The 12768-nt window shown below is 40.2% G+C and overlaps 1 protein-coding gene across 7 annotated transcripts in view; it reads left to right on the forward strand.

The window, feature by feature from the left end:
* Positions 1-8477: 8477 nt before the first annotated feature.
* The window catches only part of Cfap70 (cilia and flagella associated protein 70), a 58956-nt gene continuing 54665 nt past the window's right edge, over positions 8478-12768 (forward strand). For all 7 annotated transcript variants that reach the window (XM_057786519.1, XM_057786520.1, XM_057786521.1 and 4 more), the window contains exons 1-2: positions 8478-8583; positions 9855-10041. In XM_057786519.1, the coding sequence (XP_057642502.1) occupies positions 8521-8583; positions 9855-10041 (250 nt within the window). In that variant the 5' untranslated portion in view covers positions 8478-8520. The remainder of the gene's footprint in view (positions 8584-9854; positions 10042-12768) is intronic.

Genomic DNA, 12768 nt, shown 5'->3' on the forward strand with positions numbered 1-12768 from the left:
TGATTTAATTTTGGTATATGGTATCTATCTAAAAAAATGTCCATTTCATTTATGTTTTCTAGTTTTGTGGAGTACAGGTTTTGTAGTAAGACCTAATGATTCTCTGAATTTCCTCAGTGTCTGTTGTTATGTCCCCCATTTTTATTTCTAATTTTATTAATTTGGATGTTCTCTCTCTGCCTTTTGATTAATTTGAATAAGGGTTTGTCTCAATCTTGTTGATTTTCTCAAAGAACCAGCTCTTTGTTTCATTGATTCTTTGTATTGTTTTCTTTGTTTCTATATTGTTGATTTCAGCCCTCAATTTGATTATTTCCTATCTTCTATGCCTTCTGGCTGAGCCTGCTTCTTTTTTTTTTTTCTAGAGCTTTCAGGTGTGCTGTTAAGTCACTAATGTGAGCTTTCTCCATTTTCCTTATGTGGGCACTTAGTGCTATGCACTTTCCTCTTAGCAGTGCTTTCATAGTGTCCCATAGGTTTGGATATGTTGTTCCTTCATTTTCATTGAATTCAAGGAAGACTTTAATTTATTTCTTTATTTCTTCCTTGACCCAGGGGTGATTCAGTAGTTGATTGTTCAATTTCCATGAGTTTATAGGCTTTCTGAGAGTAGTATTGTTGTTAAATTCTAACCATAATCCCTGGTGATTTGGTAAGACACGGGGGTTACTCCAATTTTTTGGTATCTTTGGAGGTTTGCTTTGTTACTGAGTATGTGATCAATTTTAGAGAAGGTTCCATGAGATGCTGAGAAGAAGGTATATTCTTTTGTGTTTGGGTGGAATGTTCTATAGATGTCTTTTAAGTCCGTTTGATTCATTACATCTGTTCTCTTATTTCTCTGTTAAGTTTCTGTCTGGTTGACATTGGTGAGAGAGGAGTGTTGAAGTCTCCCACTATTAGTGTGTGTGGTTTGATGTGCAATTTAATTTTTAGTAATGTTTCTTTTACATATTTGCTCTTGTATTAGGGGGATAGATGTTCAGGATTGAGACTGCATCTTAATGAATTGTCATCCTAATATCTAACAAAATTGATTTCAGTTTGAAGTCTATATTGTTAGCTATTAGGATAGCCACACCCACATGTTTCATAGGTCCATTTGATTGGACAACCTTTTCCCAACCCTTTACTCTGAGGTAGTGTCTGTCTTTGAGGTTGAGGAGTGTTTTTCGTATACAGCAGAAGTCTGGATCCTGTTTTCGTATCCATTCTCTTAACCTGTGTCTTTTTATAGGTGAATTGAGTCTATTGATGTTAAGCGATATTAATGACTAGTGGTTGTTAACTCCGGTTATTTTTCGGTAGTAGTTTTAGTGTATTTCCCTTCTTTGTGTTATGCCGGTAGGAGTTATCAGATGTCTGTGTTTTTGTGGGTGTAGTTAGCTTCCTTGGGTTGGGGTTTTCTTCCTAGTACTTTCTGTAAGGCTGGGTTTGTGGATATGTATTGTTTCAATCCATTCTTGTCATTGTAGCGCGCCAAGGCGCTCTGCGCACCACGGCGCTGTCAGCTGTCATGTTCCGATGTAGCACGCCACGGCGCTCTGCGCTCCAGGCGCTTTGCGCACCTCGGCGCTGTCAGCTGTCATGTTCACAGGGTCTGGCACTAAGCCCGTTGCCGCCATTTGCTAGTGTCCCTAGTAGTAAACAACTTCTGCGCACGCTCGCTACCGGCCCAAGAGTGGTTTGAATCCACCTGTCAATTGCTCACATGTCCTGCTCACGCAGTTGCATCAGTGTGGGCCGAGCCAATCAAGCAATGACACATCATAGGCGAACCAGGCACTGTATATATTAACCCCCCCCCCCCCCCCCCCCGCGTGCGGTCGGGCTCGGGGTCTTTTCGCCTCCATCTTATCTTCAGTCTTCTGTGCTCCAATAAAGTACGTTCCAAGAAGAATCCTGTTGTGGTCGTCTTCTCTGCTGGCAGAGTTGCGCGCCGCATGTCATGGAATATTTTGTTTTCTCCATCGATGGTGAATGAAAGCTTTGCTGGGTATAGTAGTCTGGGCTTGCATCTGTGGTCTCTTAGTGTCTGCAGCACATCTATCCAAGACCTTCTGACTTTCATGGTTTCCATTGAAAAGTCAGGTGTAATTCTGATAGGTTTACCTTTATATGTTACTTGACCTTTTTCCATTTCAGCTCTTAATATTCTTTCTTTATGCTGTATGTTTTGTGTTTTGATTATTATATGGCGAGGGGATTTTTTTTTACCCAGTTTATTTGGTGTTCTGTAAGCTTCTTGTACCTTCATTGGCATATCCTTCTTTAGGTTGGGAAGGTTTTCTTCTATAATTTTGTTGAATATATTTTCTGTGCCTTTGAGTTGTAATTCTTCTCTTTCTTCTACCCCTATTATTCTTAGGTTTGGTCTTTTCATGGTGTCCCAGATTTTCTGAATGTTTTGTGTTAAGAATTTGTTCGATTTAATGTTTTCTTTGACTAATGAGTCTATTTCCTTTATTGTATCTTCAGTGCCTGAGATTCTTTCTTCTATCTCTTGTATTCTGTTGGTTATACTTGTCTCTGTAGTTCCTGTTCATTTACCCAGATTTTCCATATCCAGAATTCCCTTGGTTTGTATTTTCTTTATTACCTTTATTTCAGTCTTCATGTCTTGAAGTGTTTCCTTCACCTGTTTGATTGGTTTTTTTTTTTTTTTCTTGATTTTCTTGGGTTTCTTTGAGGGATTTATTAAATTCTTCTAATTTTTGTTTGTCTTCTCTTCCATTTCTTTTTTTAGGGTTTATGTTTTTTATTGATATTTATTGAGCTCTACATTTTTCTCTGCTCCCTTCCCTGCCTCTTCCCCCCCTTCAATCCTCCCCCAAGGTCCCCATGCTCCCAATTTACTCAGAAGATCTTGTCTTTTAGTACTTTCTACTTCCCATGTAGATAAGATCTATGTAAGTCTCTCTTAGTGTCCTCATTGTTGTCTAAGTTCTCTGGGATTGTGGTTTGTAGGCTGGCCTTCTTTGCTTTATGTTTTAAAAGCACCTATGAGTGAGTACATGTGATATTTGTCTTTCTGTGTCTGGGTTACCTCACTCAAAACAGTTCCATCCATTTTCCTGCAAAATTCAAGATGTTGTTATTTTTTTTCTGCTGTTCAGTGTTCCATTGTGTAAATGTACCACATTTTCCTTATTCATTCTTTAGTAGAGAGACATTTAGGTTGTTTCCAGGTTCTGGCTATGACAAACAAAGCTGCTATGAACATAGTTGAGCACATGTCCTTGTGGTACGATTGAGCATCCTTTGGATATATACACAAAAGTAGTATAACTGGGTCTTGAGGAAGGTTGTTTTCTAATTTTCTGAGATATCACCACACTGATATCCAAAGGGGTTGTACCAGCTTGCATTCCTACCAGCAATGCAGAAGTGTTCCCTTTTCCCCACAACCTCTCCAGCATAAGTTATCATCAGTGTTTTTAATCTTGGCCATTCTTTCAGATGTAAGATGGAATCTCAGAGTTGTTTTGATTTGCATTTCTCTGATGACTAAGGATGTTGAACATTTCCTTAAGTGTCTTTCAGCCATTTTGGATTCCTCTGTTGAGGGTTTCTGTTTAAGTCTGGACTCCATTTTTTAAATTGGATTATGTGTTATTGTGAGGTCCAATTTCTTGAGTTCTTTGTATATTTTGGAGATCAGACTTCTGTCTGATGTGGGGTTAATGAAGATCTTTTCCCATTCTGTAGGCTGTTGTTTTGTCTTGTTGACCATGTCCTTTGCTTTACAGAAGCTTTTCAGTTTCAGGAGGTCCCATTTATTAATTGTTTCTCTCAGTGTCTATGTTGCTGGGGTTATATTTCAGGAGCGGTTCCCTGTGTCAATGCATTCAAGTGTACTTCCCACTTTCTCTTCTATAAGGTTCAGTGTGGCTAGCTTTATGTTGAGGTCTTTGATCCATTTGGACCCGAGTTTTTTGCACGGTCAGAGATATGAGTCTATTTTCATTCTTCTACATGTTGATATCCAGTTATGCCAGCACTACTTGTTAAATATGCTTTATCTTTTCCATTCAATATTTTTTGACTTCCTTATCAAAGATCAGGTGTTCAAAGATGTGTGGATTAATATCTGGGTCTTTTATTCAGTTCCATTGGTCCTCCTGTCTGTTTTATGCTAATACCAGGCTGTTTTCAGTACTGTAGCTCTGTAGTAGAGTTTAAAGTCAGGTATTGTGATGCCTCCAGAAGTTCTTTTATTGTACTGGATTGATTGGGCTATCCTGGGTTTTTTGCTTTTCCATATGACATTAAGTACTGTTCTTTCGAGGTCTTTGAAGAATTTTTCTGGGATTTTGATGGGCATTGCGTTGAATCTGTAGATTGTTTTTGGTAAGATTGCCATTTTTACTGTGTTAATTCTACCTACCCAAGAGCATGGGATATCTTTCCATTTTCTGGTGTCTTCTTCAACTTCTTTCTTCAAAGATTTAAAGTTCTTGCCATACAAGTCTTCTACTTGTTTTGTTAGAATTACTCTGAGATAGTTTGTGCTATTTGTGGTTATTGTGAAGGATGTTTATTCTCTGATTTCTTCCCCAGCCCTTTTATCATCTGTGTACAGAAGGGCTACTAATTTTTTTGAGTTAATCTTGTATCCTGCTACATTGCTGAAATTGTTTATGGATTGTAGAAGTTTCTTCGGATCACTTATATAAACTATCATATCATCAGCAAACAGTGAGAGTTTGACTTCTTCTTTTCCAATTTGTATCCCCTTGATCTCCCTTTGGTGTCTTATTGCTCTAGCTAGGACCTCAAGAACTATATTGAATAGATATGGAGAGAGTAGACAACATTGTCTTGTTTCTGATTTCAGTGGGATCACTGGGAGTTTCTCTCCATTAAGTTTGATGTTGGCTGTTGGTTTGCTGTATATTACCTTAATTATGTTTAGATATGTTCCTTGTATCTCTGCTCTCTCCAAGACCTTTATCATAAAGGGATGCTGTATTTTGTCAAAAGTTTTTTCAGCATCTAATGAGATGATCATGTTTTTATTTTTCAGTTTGTTTATATAGTGGATTACATTGACAGATTTTCGTATGTTGAACCATCCCTATATCTGTTTGATGAAGCCGACTTGATCATGGCGGACGATGGTTCTGATGTTCTTGGATTTGTTTTGCCAGTATCTTATTTAGTATTTCGCATCAATGTTCATGAGTGAGATTGGTCTGTAATTCTCTTTCTTAGTAATGTCTTTCTGTGGTTTGGGTATCAGGGTAATTGTAGCCTCATAAAAAGAGTTGTGCAATGTTTTTCTGTTTCTATTGTGTGGAATAATTTGAGGAGTATTGGTATTATTTCTTCTTTAAAGTCTTGTAGAATTCTGAGCTGAAGCTATCTGGTCCTGGCTTATTTTGGTTGGGAGACTTTTGATGACTGTTTCTATTTCTTCAGCAGTTATAGGTCTGTTTAATTTGCTTATCTGGTTTTGATTTAATTTTGGTAAGTAATATTTATCAAGAAAGTTGTCCATTTCCTTTAAGTTTTCCAATTTTTTTGAGTACAGCTTTTCAAAATATGACCTGATGATCCTCTGTATTTCCTTTGTGTCTGTTGTTATGTCCTCCTTTTCATTTCTGATTTTGTTAATTTGGATATTCTCTCTCTGCCTTTTGGTTAGTTTGGATAAAGGTTTGTCTATTTTGTTGATTTTCTCGAAGAACCAACTCTTTGTCTCATTGATTCTTTGTATTGTTTTCTCTGTTTCTATTTTTCTGGGATTTTGATGGACATTCTTCCATTTCTTTAAGGGAGTTTTTCACTTTCTCCTTAAAGGTCTCCATCATTTTCATAAAATTACGTTTAAAGTTGTTTTCTTCTACTTCTTCTGGGTTAAGGTGATCAAGTTTTCCTCTTGTGTGACCACTGGGTTCTGGTGTTACCATGTTGCTTTTTAGGATGTTGGAGGAATTCTTGCATTGGCACCTGCCCATCTCTTCCTTCAAATGAGGCTGGCAGTGTCTTTGCCTCTTGGTCCAGTCCTTGCTGTGGCTGTCTGAGTGTTTGCGAGTTTTTCTTGGTCTGCTCTGTACTATCAGTGTGTGTCTCAGAAAGCCTGTGAGGTCTCTATATGCCTGCTCTCTTGGTCTTCTCTCCTGATTTGCTCTCTTGGTGCTCTTTTTTCTTCTTCTTCTTTTTTTTTTTTTCCGAGACAGGGTTTCTCTGTGGTTTTGGAGCCTGTCCTGGAACTAGCTCTTGTAGACCAGGCTGGTCTCGAACTCACAGAGATCTGCCTGCCTCTGCCTCCCGAGTGCTGGGATTAAAGGCGTGCGCGACCACCGCCCGGCCTCTCTTGGTGCTCTTACTCCCCTCAGTGTTGTAGCAAACTCTTGGTCCCTCAGTATCATAGCAGGCTCTCAGCTCTTAGGCAGGGTGTGGTTAGTAGCTTGAGGGGTCCAGTGGATAGGTTTTAGTTTTAGGGGAGCTCCCTGCTGGCTGACTAGAAAAGCTGAGGGAGTTGGGAAAGGGCCCCTGGGTTTTGTCCCACTGGAGAAGTCCTAGAGAATGGGGCATCTGGCCATGTGGCTGTTCACTCACCTCTTAAAGCCCCACAGTATTGGAGAAGCTGTGTTTCAGAGTTCCACTGAGATTGAGGCAAATAGGTGGGTTTGGGGGCGGGGTGTAGCTAATAGTTTGGGTGGTGGCTGGATGGGTTGGGGGGAGCCCAGCCACAGGAAACTCCCTGCTGGCTGACTAGAAAAGCCAAGGGTGTTGGAGAAGGGGCCCAGGGTTTTGTCCTGCTGGGGAGTTCCTAGCCATGTGGCTGCTTACTCACCTCATAGGTCCCCTCAGTACTGGAGAAGCTGTGTTTCAGAGTTCCACTGAGACTGCAGGCAAATAGGTGGGCTTTCACATGTCTGCTTTCATGTCATGTGTTTGGTTAAACCTAGGTTCTGCATATGAGAGGGGACATATGTTTGTCTTTTTCCCTTGCATTATTCTTTTTTGTTGTTGCTGTTTTTGTTCTTGGTTTTTGGTTTTTTGAGACAGGTTTTCTCTGTATAACAGCTCAGGCTGTCCTGGAACTCACTTTGTACACTAGGCTGGCCTTGAACTCGCAGAGATCTGCCTGCCTCTGCCTCCCAAGTGCTGGAATTAAAGGACTGTGCCGCCACCACCCAGCTCAGTTAGCTTTTTCCACTCATACAATCTAAGATCCCCAACCCAGGGAATGGTGCCACCCACAGTAAGTCAGTCTTTTTACCTCAACATGACCGAGTCAGTCCCCACAGGATTACAGTCCCAGGAGATTATAGGTTTGTCAAGTTGACAGTGCTAATTATCATAGCTAATCTAGGCTATGTGGGATCCTGTCTCAAACAGACACTTATTTATCTGTTTGGTTGGTTTTTTTAAGTGAGACAGTGTTTGGTTATGTAGCCCTGGGTGACTGGTTTTAAATTCTATAAACCAGGTTTGCTAGAACTCAAAATCTTCCAGCCTCAGCTTCCTAAGTGCTGGGGTTACAGAGTGTGTGTAGATGGAAATTTTCTCTGTCCCTCCAATCTCACTGAACCAGTCTCTTTCTGCCCACTGGGTCCCTGCAGCCGCTTATGATATTAAGCTCTAAGACTTAATATCAGTTACAATTGCTTAGGCTTCTTACTGACTGTCTCTCTCTTATAAATTAACCTATGTCTATTAATCTATATGTCACCATGTGGTTGGGGCTTACCAGTGATGCCCGGACATCTCACTTCCCTGGGGGCTACATGACATCTGCCCGACTCTACCTTCTCTTTCTCCCTATCTTTGTTTCAATTTCCCACCTAAGTATATTTTGCCTGGCCATTGACTGAAACAGCTTTATCCATCAACCAATAAGAAAAACACATAGTCACAATATATAGAAGGACATCCCACATCAGGTGTGTGCCATCACACCCAAACAATTTACTTTTTTAATAACTTTTTTTAGGATTCATTTATTTTATGTATATGGTGCTCTATCTGCATATACACCTGCAGGCCAGAAGAGAGCATCAGATCCCATTATAGATGGTTGTGAGCCACCACGTGGTTATTGGGAATTGAACTCGGGACCCCTGGAAGAGCTGCCAACGTTCTTAACTGCTGAGCCATATCTCCAGCCCCGAACAACTTACTTTTGAAATTGTTTATAAAATTATTTGAAAATAGAGGCACATGCCTTTGTTGCTTTCAAGAGTCTATAAAACAGACATAACACCCGAAGGGAACTTCTCAGGCTGTGGAGGAGATGTGTGGAGAACACTGTCTTGTGATCATTTGTATGTCATAGGTGTTTGTATTTGGGGACTTTTAGCATCAGTTAGTGGAGCCATGCTTGTGACAATCCTCAAAGTATTTTCCCTCCAGCAGCAGAGGCTGCAAAGCAGGGATGACCAAGGCTCGCCTATAACGTGCCTGCAGCCCCAGCGGTCCTGGTTGTGATGTGGTGGACAAGAAAACAGACTCATTTGTTATCTTTACAGAGGCCAAAGTGGGCCAAAGAGACTTTGACCGAGTGCTGACATGGATCAGGTGTCATCAACAGGCAGAACGGTGCACATCACTGTGACAAACGCATATGATTTGGTAAATTGATTCTTGGGAACCCACAAAGTCCCTATGTAGGAGCATGGGGGAACGAGTGACGCTGTACCTCATTTTACTTCCTCTAAGCATAATGATCTTCTCCCAGTTATTTCAAGTTGTTAGTTTATACTCAGCAAGTTGTAATGGAAAATGTCTAAACTACCTGACCTTTTAAATGCTGAACTTAGCAGGTAGAAACAAACCTGTCTTAAGGTTTCTATTGCTCTGAAGAGACACTGTGACCATAAAGGAAAAGATTTAACTGGGGTGGCTTACAGTTCAGAGGTTAAGTCCATTGTCATCATGGCAAGAAGCGTAGTGGCATTCAGACAGACATGATGCTGGAGAAGGAGCTGAGAATTCTACATCCAGTTTCTAAGGCAGCAGGAAGAGAGAGACACTGGGCCTGGCTTGAGCATCTGAAACCCCAAAGCTTGCCCCCAGTGACACACTACCTCCAACAAGGCCACACCTCCTAACAGTGCCACTCCCTGAGCCTGTGGGGGCTCTTTTCATTCACACCACCATGAAGTCATTTCTGCTCACCCTACTCTGTTTCTTCTGGGGCAGAGTTTCACTATCCCAGGCTGGCCTCAAATTCAGAGCAATCCTCCAGTCTCAACCTCCTAGACTCTGAAATTACAGCACAAGTCGCCACATCTGGCTTATAAATTTTACCCTATTCTTCTGAAAAGGTTTTAAACTTTGTGAATTATTTCAGTGATTAATTTCATTTTAGCATTTTAAATAACAGACCTGCAATAACTACTAAAAATTAGGTAAATACTGAAATGGAAAAACATTCACTGCCCTGAAGTTTACAGAAGGATTTTTTAAAAGGACATAGTTAATGAGCTGTTTGTTTAATAATGTGTATGCCAAAATGTACACATGCATACATATTCACAATGAAACATAAAATTATATTATGAAATGTTAGTAGTGCCTGCACATTAGAATAAGGCCATAGGAAGTTTATTTCCCTGTGTATTTTTTCTCAAATTTTAAAGATATATAGCAATATATTTTTAGGTTCAGATAATACAAAAAGTGATACCTTTTTAAACTTTAATGAAAATGACTCTTACGTAGAATGTTGTATTTAGCTAGAACTGCATTTGTTTAATGATTTTCTACTTGTCCCGTTTGTATTTGTGGTGTAGCTTGTTAGAGAAAAAAACAAATTGATGTTTACTTCAGGATAAGATGGGCTACCAGATATGCAGAAAAGTCATGTATCTGAAATTGTAATGTGGTGTTTCTGCCCACAGAAAGGCTTTAAAGGAGATACCCCAGTTACTTTTGTTCGTGCAGAGTTCAATCAGGCAGTTCTCGGAGACTCTTCAAAAATCACTGTCTCTCCAGAAGGAACCGCTAAGTACAATTTTACTAGCGGCATTGAGCTCAGCCCGGATGGAGGAATCACTTTAGATGACCTCGCTCACAAACCTTTATTCCGTAAGTCTCATGGTTCAAGGGTGCAGAGATTCTGAATACTCAGCACTGTGATGGGAGGGCTGCATGTTCCTCACACTGCATGGAGGGTAATGCAGTAGACTTTGCTTTGTCTGCTTCCTGCATCTGAAACCATGACATGCTAATTTTACCAGTTTTCCATACTTTTTCTTCTAGAAGTTTCATTTGTATTCCAATAATTATGGTTGTCAGGTTTTAGGGAAAATGATGTTTATCTGACATTTGGGCCTCACTGGGTAGCCTGTGTTTTCTGTGCTTTTGTATATGCACCATCCTAAGTGGCTATTTTTCACTCGCTTCTGCTGCTAAAGATGCTCTTCTTAAAATCAAGTCTGGATTTAATTTATTTCAGAATCTCCAATTCGTAGAAATATCTGTAGCATAACAGATGCTTGAAGAGTCTTTGTTAAGTGAATTAGATGGATAGGTGGGGTGGATGTTTTCTGTATGTAAACATTTTTTTATCTCTGATGTAATTTGTTACACTTGTGTGCTAGCTCTTTTACTTTGTTTTGATCTGTAGTGTGTGTGTGTGTGTGTGTGTGTGTGTATGTGTGTGTGTTCAAGTGAGTTATGTGTTCATGTATTTTGTTGTGTGTACATGTACATGTGCATATGTGCAGAGGCCAGAGATCAATATCAGGATATTGATCCCATATTACTGTTCACCTTGTTTGTTTGTTTGTTGAAGTAGGGTCTCTCCCTGGTTAGCCCATTAGCTCCAGGAATCTACCTATCTCAAGATTTGCCCACACCACCACCACCCTAACCTGCTGTCTTAGTCACTATCCTACTGCTGTGAAGCTACGGCAACTTTTTTTTTTTTTAGAATTTTGCTTTATTGATATAAATTTAATCTTTTTTTAACTTTTTTTTTATTTATTATGGATACAATATTCTGTCTGTGTGTATGCCTGCAGGCCAGAAGAGGACACCAAACCTCATTACAGATGGTTGTGAGCCACCATGTGGTTGCTGGGAATTGAACTCAGGACCTTTGGAAGAGCAGGCAATGCTCTTAACCTCTGAGCCATCTCTCCAGCCCCGGCAACTCTTATAAAAGAAAGCATTTAACTGGGGCTTGCTTAAATTCAGAGGTTATTCTATTATCTCATGATGGGAAGCAAGAAGCATGCAAGCAAACACAGTACTGGAGAGGTAGCTCAGAGTTCTACATTCAGATCAACAGGCAGCATGAAGTGAGACACTGAACTTGGCTTGAGCATTTGAAACCCCTTGGTGACAGGACACTTCCTCCAAGAAGGCCACTCCTATCTCAACAAGGCCATACCTCCTAGTGCCACCTTAAGCATTCAAATATATAAGCCCATGGGGGCCATTCCTATCACCCCACAACACCTGGGGTTGCATATGCTTGCTATAGGCTCCCACATTTTATTGAGTTCTAAAGTCGGGTTCTCATGCTTGCACTGCAGGTACTTCATTGACGTGTGTTTTAGCCTGTAGTCTTTGTAGTAGTCAGAAGTCTCTAGAGCAGTGGTTCTCAGCCCGTAGGTCTAAACAAATGGGTAGCATATCAGATATTTACATTATGTTTCACAACAGTAGCAAAATTACAGTTATGAAGTAGCAGCAAAATAATTTTATGGTTGGGGTCACCACGACATAAAGAACTATATTAAAGGGTCCCAGCATTAGGAAGGTTGTGAACCACTATTAAAGGAACAGAACAGACTACATGAATGTATGTTAAGACGGAGTTATTTATTAGACTGAGTTCCATGATATGATTGGGGTAGTCTACCAATGACTGCCTCACACTGAGACCAAACATCCAGTAGTCCAAAAGACTCAGTCCTGAGTACTTTCCAGCCTGGTGTGTAGCAAGTCTTTCTGTGTCCTGCCAGACAGCTCCCAAATAACCACATGAAGACTTCTTATTAATTATGAAAGCTTGCTTTCTTGTTGATTGCAAATTTTTCATGGTGAAAACAAGCACACACATCAGTCTGTGGCACAGTGGTCTGTATTCTGTCAATTATATTTTAAATAAATACTGATTGGCCCATAGCTAGGCAGAAGTATAGGCGGGACAACCAGACAGGAAGTAGAGGCAGGTCAATGAGAACAGGAGAATTCTGTGAAGAGGAAAGCTTGGCCTGCAGTTGTGACCCCGCCACAGAAGAAGCAAGATGTGACAGTCTCGCTGAAAAAGGTACAGAGCCAAGTGGCTAACATAAACAAGAATAATGGGCTAATATAAGTTATAAGAGTTAATAAGAAGCCTGAGCTAATGGGCCAATCAGTTTATAACTAATGTAGACCTCTGTGTGATTCCTTCGGGACTTAATGGCTGCGGGACCAGGTGGAATAGAAAACCTCAGTCAACATCAGTCTTTATTTTTCATTTTGTAATTTTTCAGTTTTTTAAATGATAAAGTTCATGGGTGCTTACCAAACCCTCAGATCTCAATATATAAGACTTGGAAATGCAGAAAATATTCTAGACCAGTTGTTCTCACCCTATGAGTCACGAGTCATTTGGGGCAATCACCTAAAACCATCAGAAAACACAGATATTTACATTATGATTTATAACAGTAGAAAAATTACAGTTATGAAGTAGCAACAAAATTTTATGGTTGGGGTCACCACATGAGGGACTGTATTAAAGAGTCTCAGTGCTAGTAAGGTTAAGAATCATTGTGCTGCCAGGTGATGGTGGTGCATACCTTTAATCCCAGCACT

The sequence above is a fragment of the Chionomys nivalis genome, chromosome 12 (assembly GCF_950005125.1).
Source record: "Chionomys nivalis chromosome 12, mChiNiv1.1, whole genome shotgun sequence".
NCBI classification, from domain to species: Eukaryota; Metazoa; Chordata; class Mammalia; order Rodentia; family Cricetidae; genus Chionomys; species Chionomys nivalis.